This window comes from Neolamprologus multifasciatus, chromosome 10, assembly GCF_963576455.1.
Source record: "Neolamprologus multifasciatus chromosome 10, fNeoMul1.2, whole genome shotgun sequence".
NCBI lineage: Eukaryota > Metazoa > Chordata > Actinopteri > Cichliformes > Cichlidae > Neolamprologus > Neolamprologus multifasciatus.
The window spans coordinates 3,843,150-3,856,283 of record NC_140448.1 but is presented as its reverse complement, the minus strand read 5'-3'; the positions used below and the strand labels follow the sequence as shown (position 1 = coordinate 3,856,283).

The 13,134-nt window shown below is 40.2% G+C and overlaps 3 protein-coding genes across 7 annotated transcripts in view; 1 reads left to right on the top strand and 2 right to left on the bottom strand.

Moving 5' to 3' along the window:
- Positions 1-13,134, bottom strand: part of samsn1b (SAM domain, SH3 domain and nuclear localisation signals 1b) — a 76,907-nt gene that overhangs the window by 13,003 nt on the left and 50,770 nt on the right. The gene's annotated exons all lie outside the window — the stretch shown is intronic.
- Positions 481-5,479, bottom strand: serpinh1a (serpin peptidase inhibitor, clade H (heat shock protein 47), member 1a). Its single transcript, XM_085175941.1, has 5 exons — positions 5,031-5,479; positions 3,568-4,191; positions 3,382-3,480; positions 1,553-1,785; positions 481-1,472 (listed from the first exon to the last, which is right to left on the bottom strand). Exons 2-5 carry the CDS (start codon positions 4,163-4,165, stop codon positions 1,170-1,172), a joined length of 1,233 nt encoding a protein of 410 aa, XP_085032067.1. The 5' UTR covers positions 4,166-4,191; positions 5,031-5,479; the 3' UTR covers positions 481-1,169.
- Positions 10,978-13,134, top strand: part of gdpd5a (glycerophosphodiester phosphodiesterase domain containing 5a) — a 35,455-nt gene continuing 33,298 nt past the window's right edge. The window contains exon 1 of one of the 2 annotated variants that reach the window (XM_085175939.1): positions 10,978-11,311. The gene's annotated coding sequence lies outside the window, so the exon portion shown is untranslated. The remainder of the gene's footprint in view (positions 11,312-13,134) is intronic. The other variant, XM_085175940.1, reaches the window with a different exon arrangement.

The following is a 13,134-nucleotide window of genomic DNA, read 5'->3' as shown; positions in this document are numbered from 1 at the left end:
TGGTGTGTTGAGCTGTGCTGTGCTGTTGACAATGACAGTGTTTATCTTTAGTATTGATTCATGCATGCTTTCTTAGGCCCTACTTACTTACCAAACCGGTTTTCTAGCAAATCAAATGATGGATCATCCATTAATTGTATGTTTTGGAGCAGTTGTTATTAGGAAATTGCTGATGTGACGATAACCATGCCCTGGAGCAGCTGCAGCAACCACGTGTTTATACCAGAATATTTTGTCAAATATTTAGTTGAGGTCTAAATAGCCTAAGTTTGTGCATTCAGAGGCCAGGTCTCGTCCCTTTTGAAGGTAGAGCTGTCCAAAAGGCTATATGATCACCTCCAATGGAATTATCCAGTTGTTATATCCTACTAAAACTCTGCTCGCCTAAGGCCAAATTCCTACTCTTGACAAGCACAACCAGACGTTATTTAGGTCACAAAGTAAAGGGCAGCATCCTAAAATAAGGATAAAACCTGCTAGTTCTTTTTTTTATACTTTTATTGCAAAAACCGGACATTTAAAACAGCTCAATCATATTTTGCATTGCTAAACCAAGTGCGCACAAGGGTGACTCCAAACAACGACAAGTGGACACAAAAAGGTATGGAAGCTTGTAGGATGTGCACATTTTACATAATTTGTTAAGACTTAATGACACCAGAAACCTTTTTCGTGCACAAATTCTGATGTTACTGCTACTTTATTAAAACAAAGTGTGCTTTAACAAAAACTTTAATATGTCATACTTAATGTAAGTATTCAGTCCATAATGTGACATGCCAACATACAAACAAACACACACACTGAAATATTAACAACTGTCCCAAATTCAAAGATGTGCACATCGCCTCATACAGTAATTACAAGACAAAGTAAGTCTTGTAATTACTGTTCACCTTGAGCCAACTTCGGATCAACTGTTGCACCATACAGTAACTCTGAACACCGCTGACAACAGCAAGTGAACCTTTTCCCTTCAAAGGAAAAGTACAGTTACAATGTATTACAATGAACTTGCTGGACTTAAGTTGTGTATTATGGAATGTTGTTGCCATGTGACATAAAAGAGTGCTCTTACACAGTATCAGATGTACTCTTCGTTTCTCAACATGCTGCAGTATAAAATCTACACTCATGATAACAGCCAAACATCTAACTTACACACATGGTTACAGTTCATCTCTCATCTTTTCACCCTTTGGTCGGACCATCCTGCCAATGAACAAGATGGAGCTTGTTTTCTGGTCCTTTACTAGGAAAATAAAGGGGTGGTCAGCGTAGAACAGTTTAGGGTTTTTCAGCTTGTCTGTGCCAAAGATGCTCAGATCAATTTCATTTCCATCAGTGTCCCATTCCAAAGCAGAGGCGTGGAACACACTTGACAAGTAGAGGTCCTTCTTCCCAGAGATGTTGGAAAAGTCAGCTTTAGATTTGTCCACAGCCTCGGTCAGGCCCAGCTCCTGGAGGTGTTTCTGAGGAGTAACATGAAATGTTTATAGTGACAATGTAAAAGAGTGTTCTGTGGTAAGGCACAAACTCTTAAATTGTTTACCTGCAGATCGTGACTGACTTCCATGCTGACTTTGGGCAGAGACACAGCTATAGCTGTCTCCTGTAGCAAACCAATCCATTTATCCACCTGCTTCTTGGTCAGCATCTTTTCCAGTCTATCCAAAGGTTCCAGATGGTAGGGCATGATGAATACCACAGTGGACTTCTTATGAGATAGAGGCATGCTCAGGATAGATAACGCATTGTCTTTGTCATCATAGAAGCCAAAGAGACCTGATGAAACAAATTAATTACAAATATCATCGATCTGTCCATGCACTTTAGAGAGTCTCTTAAAATTTCTGCTGGTTACAGTTTTCAAAAAAAGAAAGTGTTACATTTATTACTCATATTTAGTTTTGCATAATGTTGGATATTGAACTGGTAAATGCACAGCTGTTAACCACAGTTTTTACAAACTCCCTAAATAGTATATACTGGAAATTGTTTCTGTATAAATGGGAAGAAATAATCATACTGTGCCCGGCATTTGTAACTACTCAAACCATTTACTAGTGATTTGAAAATTCAGCGAGTTATGATCATTTTTTTTTATTGTGAATCAAGTTCCTACCTACAGATACAGTATGATAATAATATCTCCCCAGACATTATTGCAGTTATTTGGACTCATCTCTCCAGTAAACAATAGTGAGAAATATAAATATCTATGTTTGATTAACATGTGTAGTGATCTTAAAGTTGTAGTAGTATCAGTAATAGTAGTACCTATAAATACTTTCACAGATTTTATGTCACTGTACTGTTTTAGCTGAATTTGGCAAAAAGACTAAACAGAAAGCTAGCTTAGCTATGCTAGCTAAAAATCCTTCTACCGGAAGTTTTGTGGCAGAGACTTGATGTCTCTATTCAAGGCAATGAGTCCCTCGTCACTCCCTCATTCACTATTGAAACATGCACATGTAAAGAGTGGAGTTATATTGTTTGTGGGTTTGCAGGTGCTACTTTTTCAAGCCCTGTGATCCTCTGGAGCTTTGTATTGAAATAAAGGTCCATCAGTTCTGCAAAAACATCATTATTATTATTATTATTATTATTATTATTATTATTATTATTATTATTATTTGAGTGTTCTACTTGATTCCAAAGCAGTAACTTTTAGATTTTCCCAAAATGTTCTACCATTCCTAGTAGGGATGCACCGATACCGATACTGGTATCGGGTATCGGGGCCGATACTGTAAAATGTGTGTGTACTCATACTCGTAAAAGTTAACCGATACCATGAACCGATACCAACTTATTTCATTAATCAGAGGGTGGCTTGTCATTTCTGTTGTAGTTCTTTAGATTGGCCACTAGGGGGCCAATTATTATTTTATTTATTATTTATTTTATAATAATTATTTTGTTTGTTTGTTTACAATATGGACACTCTGCAATAATTCAAAAGTTTATTTTATTCTCAAACCTAATTTGTATTTATTTTATTCCAAACAGAAGTGTTTATTTATTATTCTGAAAGCTCGAGACAGTGCCAATAGTTCAGTGATGTTTTGTAAAATTACAATGTGGAGACTCTGCAATAATTTAACAGAAGTGCTTATTTTTCACTTGAAATTTTTTTGTGGTCATTTTTATTACGATTTTATTTTTTATCGGCAGGGAATATAATAAAACCTGTCTTCCAATTCATTGCATTTGTGTGTGTGTGTGGTAGAAGTATCGTTTTTTTGTACTCTGTATCGGCAAGTACTCAGATCCATGTATCGGTATCGTATCGGTTTGAAAAAATTGGTATCGTTGCATCCCTAATTCCTAGTCTCAAACTGTGTTTCTGAACAAGCTGATAGGAATGTCTCCAGCTACCTGTGCGATGCATCATCTGTACTGAAACAGTGTAGCTAGGTGACACCATGAATCCACGGTTATCCACCATCTGACGATGGAACTGCTCATCCCAGTGACCTGAGAGAAAAAACATTCAGTTAATTTGAGGTGTCTTTTGGGGAACAGTATAGAATACTACATGTATACACAGCCTTATCCACTCACATTTGAAAAACATGGCACTGATGATCATCGCCCCATCAGTCTTTTCTACATTCTTGGTCACCTCAGGCAGTTTGCCATCAGTAGACTTGGCTGCCCATTCGTTGATGGAGTTCACAGCACTCTTCTTGTCTCGGAAATTGATCTTTGAGTGGTCACAATTATAGTGCTTTTTGCTGCTTTTGACAAAGTCTTCCACAAAAGTGACAGAGCTGGGTCCATACAGGCGGTTGCTAATCTTCCAGGTGATGTTGCGAGTCTTCGGGTCGCTCAACTCTATGAGCAGCTCAGCCAAACTGGGGTGGAGATGCTCATCTTTAACTTTAGCTACATTCAGGATGGTTTTTACCTGAGAGGCAGTGGAGGCCTTTCCCCCAAGAGCCACGAGACCCAGAGAGGAGGCCACGACGACAGGGGAAATGATAATGTTCTCTACATTTTTGTCTTTTACCATGCTCTGGTAGACACTGAAAGCCAAATTGGCAGTGCTGTCAGCCAGGATAGTGGCATGGTTACTCAACACTTTGTCTTTTGATGTGGAGGTTGCTGCCGAGGCTGCAGTTGTCAGAAGGACGAGAGATACGAGGTTTGTTGCCCACATGGTGTAATGTTACTAAAAGACAAAACCTAAGAGAAGACATGAAGACAAACAGTACATACTTAGGGTTTACTCTTGAGATTTAGAAGATGCAAGCTGTGGTAGGCTAGTAAGTGTGGTTTAGCCCATGCCATTTAAAGCAGCTCTCTCTGTGCAAACTTCAAGCAATGACTTGTATAACAGCCACGTAGGCAGCTTCAGGGTGTACTGTGTCTAAGCCAAAACATTGGTCAGCAAGATTTGAGTTGTTCATGACTTGGGAGTGGGAAAAAACATACATAAGATTCTCTAATGGAGGACTAAGTCTGCTTAATGCTCATTGGTTACTTGTGGTGAGGGAAAAGTGGCCACTCACTGACGCATGACACACCCCTACAGCTAAAGACACGTTTTTTCGAGCAGTTCATGTACATAGAGCGAACTTGTACTTTAGGGAGGACAGGCTTTATGCACATCAACACTTAGAGATGTAGTTCAGAGATGTTTAGATCAGTCTAATTGAGCAGGTCACAAGCAGTTCATTTTTCTGGACATGTGACTTAGTATGAATGACACTGGCATTTAAAATATGTAGATAAAAGAAGGAGAGGCGTCCCTTGTTACAGATTAAATCAGGTCAAAAGGTGTAGCCAACTCCCTGAAAGTCTGGACGGTCATGCAGTTCTAGTTATGTGCAGGAAACAGTTGCTTTGCTTTCACACCACTTGGAGGAACTACATGGCTGTAAAGGAATCTTTAACCATGTTAAAGATAGACAGACTTTTTGGCCTCTTTTCACATGCCTGGACATTTCCCACCAGTTGATGGACGCCCTCTACTCTCTCCCTCCCTCTCCATGCTTCCCGTGCTCCGAGCACATTCATCTTACCTTATTGGGTCCTTTGAATAACTCGGCAGGTTTATCGTCAAGCTGCTTACAAAAAGATCCCCCCAGCACTGACCTGACCGGTATTAAGTGAAAGTATCTGATGGCAAAGACAGAAGTGTATGAGACGATTTCCCAGGCCCCAGAGCAGGAAAATCTCTGCCCTGGAATCAGATTTCCAGGCCAGTCCCGCCCATGTGGATGAGTGGGTGAAGAATCCTCACCCTCCCAGGTCCTAAAGCCTAAAACTTTATTTCACAGAGAGTAATCAAACAGTTAACACTTAAATACTCAACTTAGCATCTCATGACCTCTACTAAAGTTACTCCCCATGACTAACTGTATAAGACCTCCCAATCATTAACAAAATCTGCATAATGTATGTTGTACTTTCAGTAACAGAGAGGAGTCTGAAGAAACCAGTATGCATAAATGTAGTCCTGTTTATGTGGTAGCTTCATTACTGTTCTTCATGATAAAACGACGTGCCTGCCAGCGCAGGTGTTTTTGCCATAGTGGCAATTAATTGTCTTTATAATAATCTCAGTATTTGCCCCCCCCCCCCAACTTTTTTTTCTCTCTCTTCCTCATCCTGTTGTTTCCTCCTCTGTTGCATGATTTGAAAGTTGCACAGACCACTGGGCAGCAGAATGTGGAGAACACCACTGAATACAACAGGAAGTTCTGTGAAGCAGTACAACTGGAACTAAAATCAACATTAACTAGATATAACTTCAGGGTACATATTACACAATAAGAAGCTGTCTGCTTCTTAACTCAGATAAAACTGAGGTCATTGTACTCGGCGCTGAAAAGCTTAGAAATATGGTATCTAACCAGATTCTTACTCTGGATGGCATTACCTTGGCCTCCAGTAACACTGTGAGGAACCTTGGAGTCATTTTTGACCAGGATATGTCCTTCAATGCACATATTAAACAAATATGTAAGACTGCGTTCTTCCATTTGCGCAACATCTCTAAAATTAGAAATATCCTGTCTCAGAGTGACGCTGAAAAACTAGTTCATGCATTTATTACTTCCAGGCTAGACTACTGCAATTCATTATTATCAGGATGTCCAAAAAACTCACTGAAAAGCCTTCAGTTAATCCAAAATGCTGCAGCAAGAGTACTGACAGGGACTAGAAAGAGAGAGCAGATTTCTCCTGTTTTGGCTTCCCTTCATTGGCTTCCTGTTAAATCCAGAATTGAATTCAAAATCCTGCTCCTCACATACAAGGTCTTAAATAATCAGGCCCCATCTTATCTTAATGACCTTGTAGTACCATATCACCCTATTAGAGCACTTCGCTCTCGCTCTGCAGGCCTACTTGTTGTTCCTAGAGTATTTAAAAGTAGAATGGGAGGGAGAGCCTTCAGTTTTCAGGCCCCTCTTCTGTGGAACCAGCTTCCAGTTTGGATTCAGGAGACAGACACTATCTCTACTTTCAAGATTAGGCTTAAAACTTTCCTTTTTGCTAAAGCATATAGTTAGGGCTGGACCAGGTGACCCTGAATCCTCCCTTAGTTATGCTGCAATAGATGTAGGCTGCCGGGGGATTCCCATGATGCATTGAGTTTTTCCTTTCCAGTCACCTTTCTCACTCACTATGTATTAACAGACCTCTCTGTATTGAATCGTATCTGTTATTAATCTCTGTCTCTCTTCCACAGCATGTCTTTTATCCTGTCTTCCTTCTCTCACCCCAACCGGTCGCAGCAGATGGCCGCCCCTCCCTGAGCCTGGTTCTGCCGGAGGTTTCTTCCTGTTAAAAGGGAGTTTTTCCTTCCCACTGTCGCCAAAGTGCTTGCTCATAGGGGGTCATATGATTGTTGGGTTTTTCTCTGTATCTATGAAGCGCCTTGAGGCGACTTTTGTTGTGATTTGGCGCTATATAAATAAAATTGAATTGAATTGAATTGAATTGAACTGTCCAGAAAGTAGTTTGGCAGGCTTTAGCACTTTAGTATTGCTGTGGTGAACTCTGTACACAATACCGTCAGATTAAATCTGCAGAGATGGTCTGATTTTCAGAACAAGCTTCACTACATACCATATCTGATTCTTTCTGATAGCTGTGTCAGTAGTCAAAACAGGCCCCATACTGTCTGAGTAGCTTTTCCCCCCATGAATCCTTCCTTCTTCCTCGTGTCACGTGCACTCTCACACTCCCACTTCTGTGTTTAGAAGTGGATCAGACAGCAGGAAGTTACAGAAGCAGTGGAAGCACGTCCGGTATAACACTCTCCTTGTTCTTTTGCAGCACGCTGTTCTTTCTTGGCAGCGTTTTTCAATATGAATGTTAACATTTGAATGTAGGACTGAAGGCCTGAAGGTTCGCAGAGAGACGCGGTCATATCAATAGGTAGATCACTCTCATTAAAATGTTGCTATTTTAAATACAGAAGCTGACAAAGTCCTTACAACTATCATTTTTATTACCAGTGTTGGGAAGGTTACTTTTAAAATGTATTCCATTACAGATTACAGAATACATGCCCCAAAATGTATTCTGTAACGTATTCCGTTACATTACTCAATGAGAGTAACGTATTCTGAATACTTTGGATTACTTAATATATTATCATGCTGTTTACAACTACATGAATGTACTATTGCTGTGATTTATTACTGTTACTGAAGGTCTGCGGCTCCGAACCGTAGTAAAGGGACCTCTGGCTAATACGGTGGGTTCTGTGTCGGCTCGTAGCCGAAAACTAGCTTTACTTTGTTGTCTGGGTCAACTTTGCTAGCGAGAGACAGAGAGAGGCGTTGAAAGGCTGCTCCAACAGAACTTATTGTTTTCAGAGGAAAACACGAACACGGTGTACAGTCGAGTCTTAATAGCTTACTTACAACTGGGCTCGTCAGGCTCTCTTCTTGGCTGCAGTGGTTATTATTATATTTACATGCTTCCAGCTCCCGTTTTTTACGGAAGCGTAGAGCTGCCACCCAGGCAAAAGAAAAATACAAGTGTATCACGTTATAACGTGAAAAGTTTATTGTTCTAACAAGATACTTTTCCTGTTTGTACAATATACCTTTCATGTTTGAACAACATAATATCACGTTCGTACAATATATTTATATTGTACGAACGTGATAATTATGTATATTGTAATAACGTGATATTATGTTGTTCAAACGTGAAAAGTATATTGTACAAACAGGAAAAGTATCTTGTTAGAACAATAAACTTTTCACGTTATAACGTGATACACTTGTATTTTTCTTTTGCCTGGGTGGCAGCTCTACGCTTCCGTAGTTTTTGCTCGATGACAGCTCGTACTTTTCCTTTTTCTCCCTCCCTCGCTCACAGACACATAATTCTCCCTGCAGCACGGACTACACTGCCCATGACGCTACATTCTTTAGAGCTATGCCTGTAGCATTCTGCCTATTAGCTTAGCACAACAACAACAACAGGCGCTCTCTCACCCAGGAAACACGCAGCGAGAGAGCGGCACCCTGTAACCATGGCAACCGTAACGCTGCCGCCTGGAACAACAGAACGTAGCTGTCAAACAAAACCCAAACAGTCCTGACCCGCCACAATATGAAACAGGGAAGTACCGCCGTTAATCCATTTATTTCAACAAAGTAACTGTATTCTAAATACCACCTTTTTAAACGGTAACTGTAACGGAATACAGTTACTCATATTTTGTATTTTAAATAGGTAACGGCGGTACATGTATTCCGTTACTCCCCAACACTGTTTATTACCATTAAAATAAGACAGAATAACAGTAACTGTATCGTTCTCGTCTTTGACAGACTCTCTTGTTACAGCTGTTGAAATAATAATGTATAATAATAATAACGACAAAACTCTGAGTTGTCAGAGTTGTACACCAGATGCTGTTACTGATGCAACCCTAAAGGGGATTTGTGTCTCTGGCTTGAATCAAACCAGTGACCCTCCGCTTGTGGATTGAATGTGTTACGACTAATGGCGGCAGAAAGATTTCAAATTGACAGTCGTTGGTACTTTCCATGGCCACTAGAGGCCAACAAAGAGCTAGTTATAGATAGGAGATGAAAGTAAATCCTCTTATTAAGCGTTCCTGCTGTCACTGCCACTACAACCACTTACTCAGCACAGTTTTGTTAATTCATTTCTATACACAAAAACGTGTAGTAGGTTTTCTTTTGTGTGTGTTTGTGTGTGTGTGTGTGTGTTTTAAGCATCACAAACATCAGGCTTTACAAAATCCCTCTCATGGCATTTGTTCACATTCCAATAAAGTTCTTGTCGTCCTCAACATTTGGTTAAAAACGTTGCACCTGAGCGTGCATTTCATGTGCAAAGAAGTTCTAGCTGAGGTACCTTCATTGCCACTGCTAAATTGCCAAGGATTAAAGGGATCTTATGTAATTATCCAAAGCCAGGGGTTAATCTCTGACTGCTGGGCCTGGAATAGCCAGATCTCTTACAAGACTTTACTCCTCTCCTCTCCCGCTTTGCCAGGTGTTGAGGTAAGGCACTGCTGCCATAGTCCTCTGTGGCCGTGTACATAATTATGTTCATATTACAACAATCGTTTCAATTGTTTGAACAGTCTGAAAGGAGAGTGGAGCCTTTTCTGAACACTTAAACGTACGAAAGGCTTTAAAAGGAACTGAATGATGTGAGAAATGTAATGCAGATGCAAATGTTGTGTTACTTTCTAGTTTTTGCTGATAACTCATTTTATCAGTTAGTTTTACAGTCAGTCTTAGCAGGAATTTTACAAATGGTAAAATAGCAGGGATGGGGAAAAATGGTACAATTACAAGAATGATTATGACTCCCTACTTCTGAACCTGCATGGCATCCTTTGAGCCTGAGATCTGGCGGCCGCCCGACCCTGACCCTGCTGTCTGGTACATTCCAGGAAACGTGGACATTTCCATGAGCCTGATGCCACGCTTCCCTCCTTGGCAACCTCAGCACCCTCCCCTTCAGAGGTTTAATTAAGTTATTTCTCTTACCATGAGCTCTTATCTTGAGCCTCCTTTCCTGAGATCTCCACCCACACTTAAAATGTGCGAATATCCCTCAACTCCCTGAGAAATGTGAGATGATTCCTGTCACATTTTTCCTCTTTGTCCAATGATCTCTCCCAGTAACCAAATGTGTGCATCTTGGTCGTCCCCTTCTGCATCTCCCTCTGCCCTCAGCAAATTCTAATGTGTTACATTTTGCTTTGTTTTTTGTGTGCAGAGAAGAAGAAAAGATGCACATTTGTAGCCACACATTGTGAACGATAATCCTAAAGCTTGTAGTCTTAAAGTCCTCTGAAATTATTGAAGATTGTTTGATTTTTGCATCATTACAAAGTATTTCTTGTCATATTTATGGAAAGTCTGCATTAAAAGGAAACTCAATCTGAAGCCTTCTCAGCTTGGAACGAAGGACTATTTGGATAGTTTTCAGTTTAAATTTTGAGAGAAATAAAAAATTAAATTCATTACTGTGGGTTTAAAAATCTCAGATTTATTTCATTTGTAAAATGTAAATTCCAAATTTCTTATAAGGTGTTTTATATATAAGACATACACTATATATTTATATTACATATAAGGTATTATTTCAGTAAACCCCCTTGAATTAAAACCGAAAACCTGAACTTTATTCGCATCTTGATTGTTTCATTTATGGATCTAATTGTTGTTCAGATAAGAGGATTTTTATATCCAGCACATTTGGCTATTAGCATTAGCATTTTGGGCTATCAGTTGCCCAAAAATGTGCAGCAAATTTCTCACTGGGATCCACTGACCGGGATCTCCAAGCCCACTCAGAGTGAAAGTGCTGCTCAGGTCCACTTACCCGACAGAGAGAGAGAGAAGTTACCCCACTGCAAGAAACATCCCACATTTCAACAGGTGCTGCCGTGCATTGGTCAGGTGTAAAAACTGCGGAGACAGGATGTTTCTCGCAGTGTGGGCCACAGTTCCGCCCACGGAGTGTCACAGGGATTACAGTTAGTATTCACTCTGCTATGAACGCTAATGTAGGTGCATCTGTATCCAAGCAGAGGAAGCCTTTCATTTATTACAAGGGTTGTTTTTTCCGCCTCTCCTTTCCCCATCAGCTCTCCTATCCGGATATAAAACACACTGATGCCGCTGCGTCTCTCACACTGACGCTCAAAGTAACCTGAAAGTCTCGTGTGGATCCATAAACTGCGAAGAGACGGCGTTATGTCAGCATCCATGGAAACACTGACTAACTAACAGAGGGACTGAGACTTTTCCAGCACTGCCAGTGAAAAACAGCCTGTAGTGAAGACGAGGTGAGTGTTTGTGCGCTTTATGGGATTATTGTCGTGTAAGCCAAGTAACCGCTCCTCACAACTGTCACTTGCATCGCTTTGTTTCTGCTGTGTGATCAGTTGGTGACACTAAATTGAGTGATCTGTCCCCTTTGTCCCCCACAAATAATCAATTTTTCCAATACATGTTTATGTTAATTTCGTATAATTTCGACATAGGCACAACAGATTAATGGCAGATGAGGCAGCTAAAGATGAACATACAGTCTGTGCGTGATATTAATCGAGTAAACTGTAATGAATTGACAGGCTACAGCCAGAAGTCCACAGGTAAATACTTTCAAACTATTTGGATAACTGAATAATTACTTTCTTTCTTTGAAAACGCTGATCCCAGCGTCCCAGTTATGGCACATTACTTTAATAGAACTGGAAGTTGCTGCAAGAGTATTTGGAGACGTCAGGCAGGCACATTATAGCCTTTTAAAGACTTTCATGCACAAAATGATTAAATGATCTGAACGTCAGATTAATAAACAGGGAAAATAATAGATTCATGTCTAACTGACATTGAATTAGGTATGAAATATTGAATATATAAGGCGACTTTACAATGTGAGGCGACTGTTGTTGTGATTTGGGGCTACATACATACAACTGAATTGAATTGAATTCTTGAAAGTCATTGGACCAGGTTTAGTAAATGTTGTGAGACTGTAAATTACAAAACTGTTCTGCTAATTTTTCCCAAGCGAAGCTTTAAAGTTACAACATCATCATCTATCGAACTTCATAAACTTTAATTGCACCTGCTTCTTTCTCTTTGTGCTTCCAAATGTGAGTGGAAGACATATCTGACCATCAGTTTTTATCTGTCGGTGTATCCTGGCCATCCTGCAGCATTACCTCCGTTATTTGTCACATTTAAATCACATTTAACAAATTAAAGACTGCCTCGTGAGACTAGCAGGTGCTGCTTAGATAGGAGAACTAGATCTCACTCTAAAAGATGTTCCAAGTTTTTCTGATCACCTGATGATCAGAGCTGACTTTATAGAAAGCTCCCTGGTTACCAGAGAGGTTTTGTTTCTAGCCCTTGCCCCGCTCCTCCTCTTTTTGAGTGCATGTATGTGACACTAATGGAAATTCTATTTTGGGCAAAACCCACTGAAAGATTAGGGTATTATTAATGAATGCATATATAAATTTCATGAAGGAGTGAAGAATGGAAGCTTAAAAAAAGGAAACAGTGACCGAGATAAAGGGCTAATAATAGGCAGATATGGTAGAGGCTCTGTGGCAGTTGGTGGATTGAGATTTAGTGGATTATTGTATTGTTATTCAATGAGCGCATGTGTCCAACTCAACAGACAACCTGTGGCCTCACAGGCTTCCAGAAAATACCAAGCTACTTCTAGAAGCTGCGAGGAGTAAAGTCCTCTCAGGTGAAGGGGATGTGCTTGGGAGAAAATTCACCCAAAGCCATCTGAAAGGCTGGAGAGAAGGAGAGCTGATGATAGAAGGACACGGGTGCATTACAGATTTAAAATGAGACGTTTTCAGGCTTGTGCTGTCCTGAAACAATGGACACACTGTGACACAGTAATATGTAACAGAAGTTATAAGAAACAAGAGAAGTTTCATTAATATTTAATAACATATTAGACCAGCGAGTCCAGCAGCGCAGCACCTGCTGCTGTAAGTATCAGCAGGATGCAGCTGCTGTAATGAGCTAACACTGATGACTCATTACAGCCCATTTTCTATAGACGATGTCATAAACCACACTGCACTCCTAATTATCATTTAACTAGTGAAAATAACTAGTAGTGAGTCAATGCAGT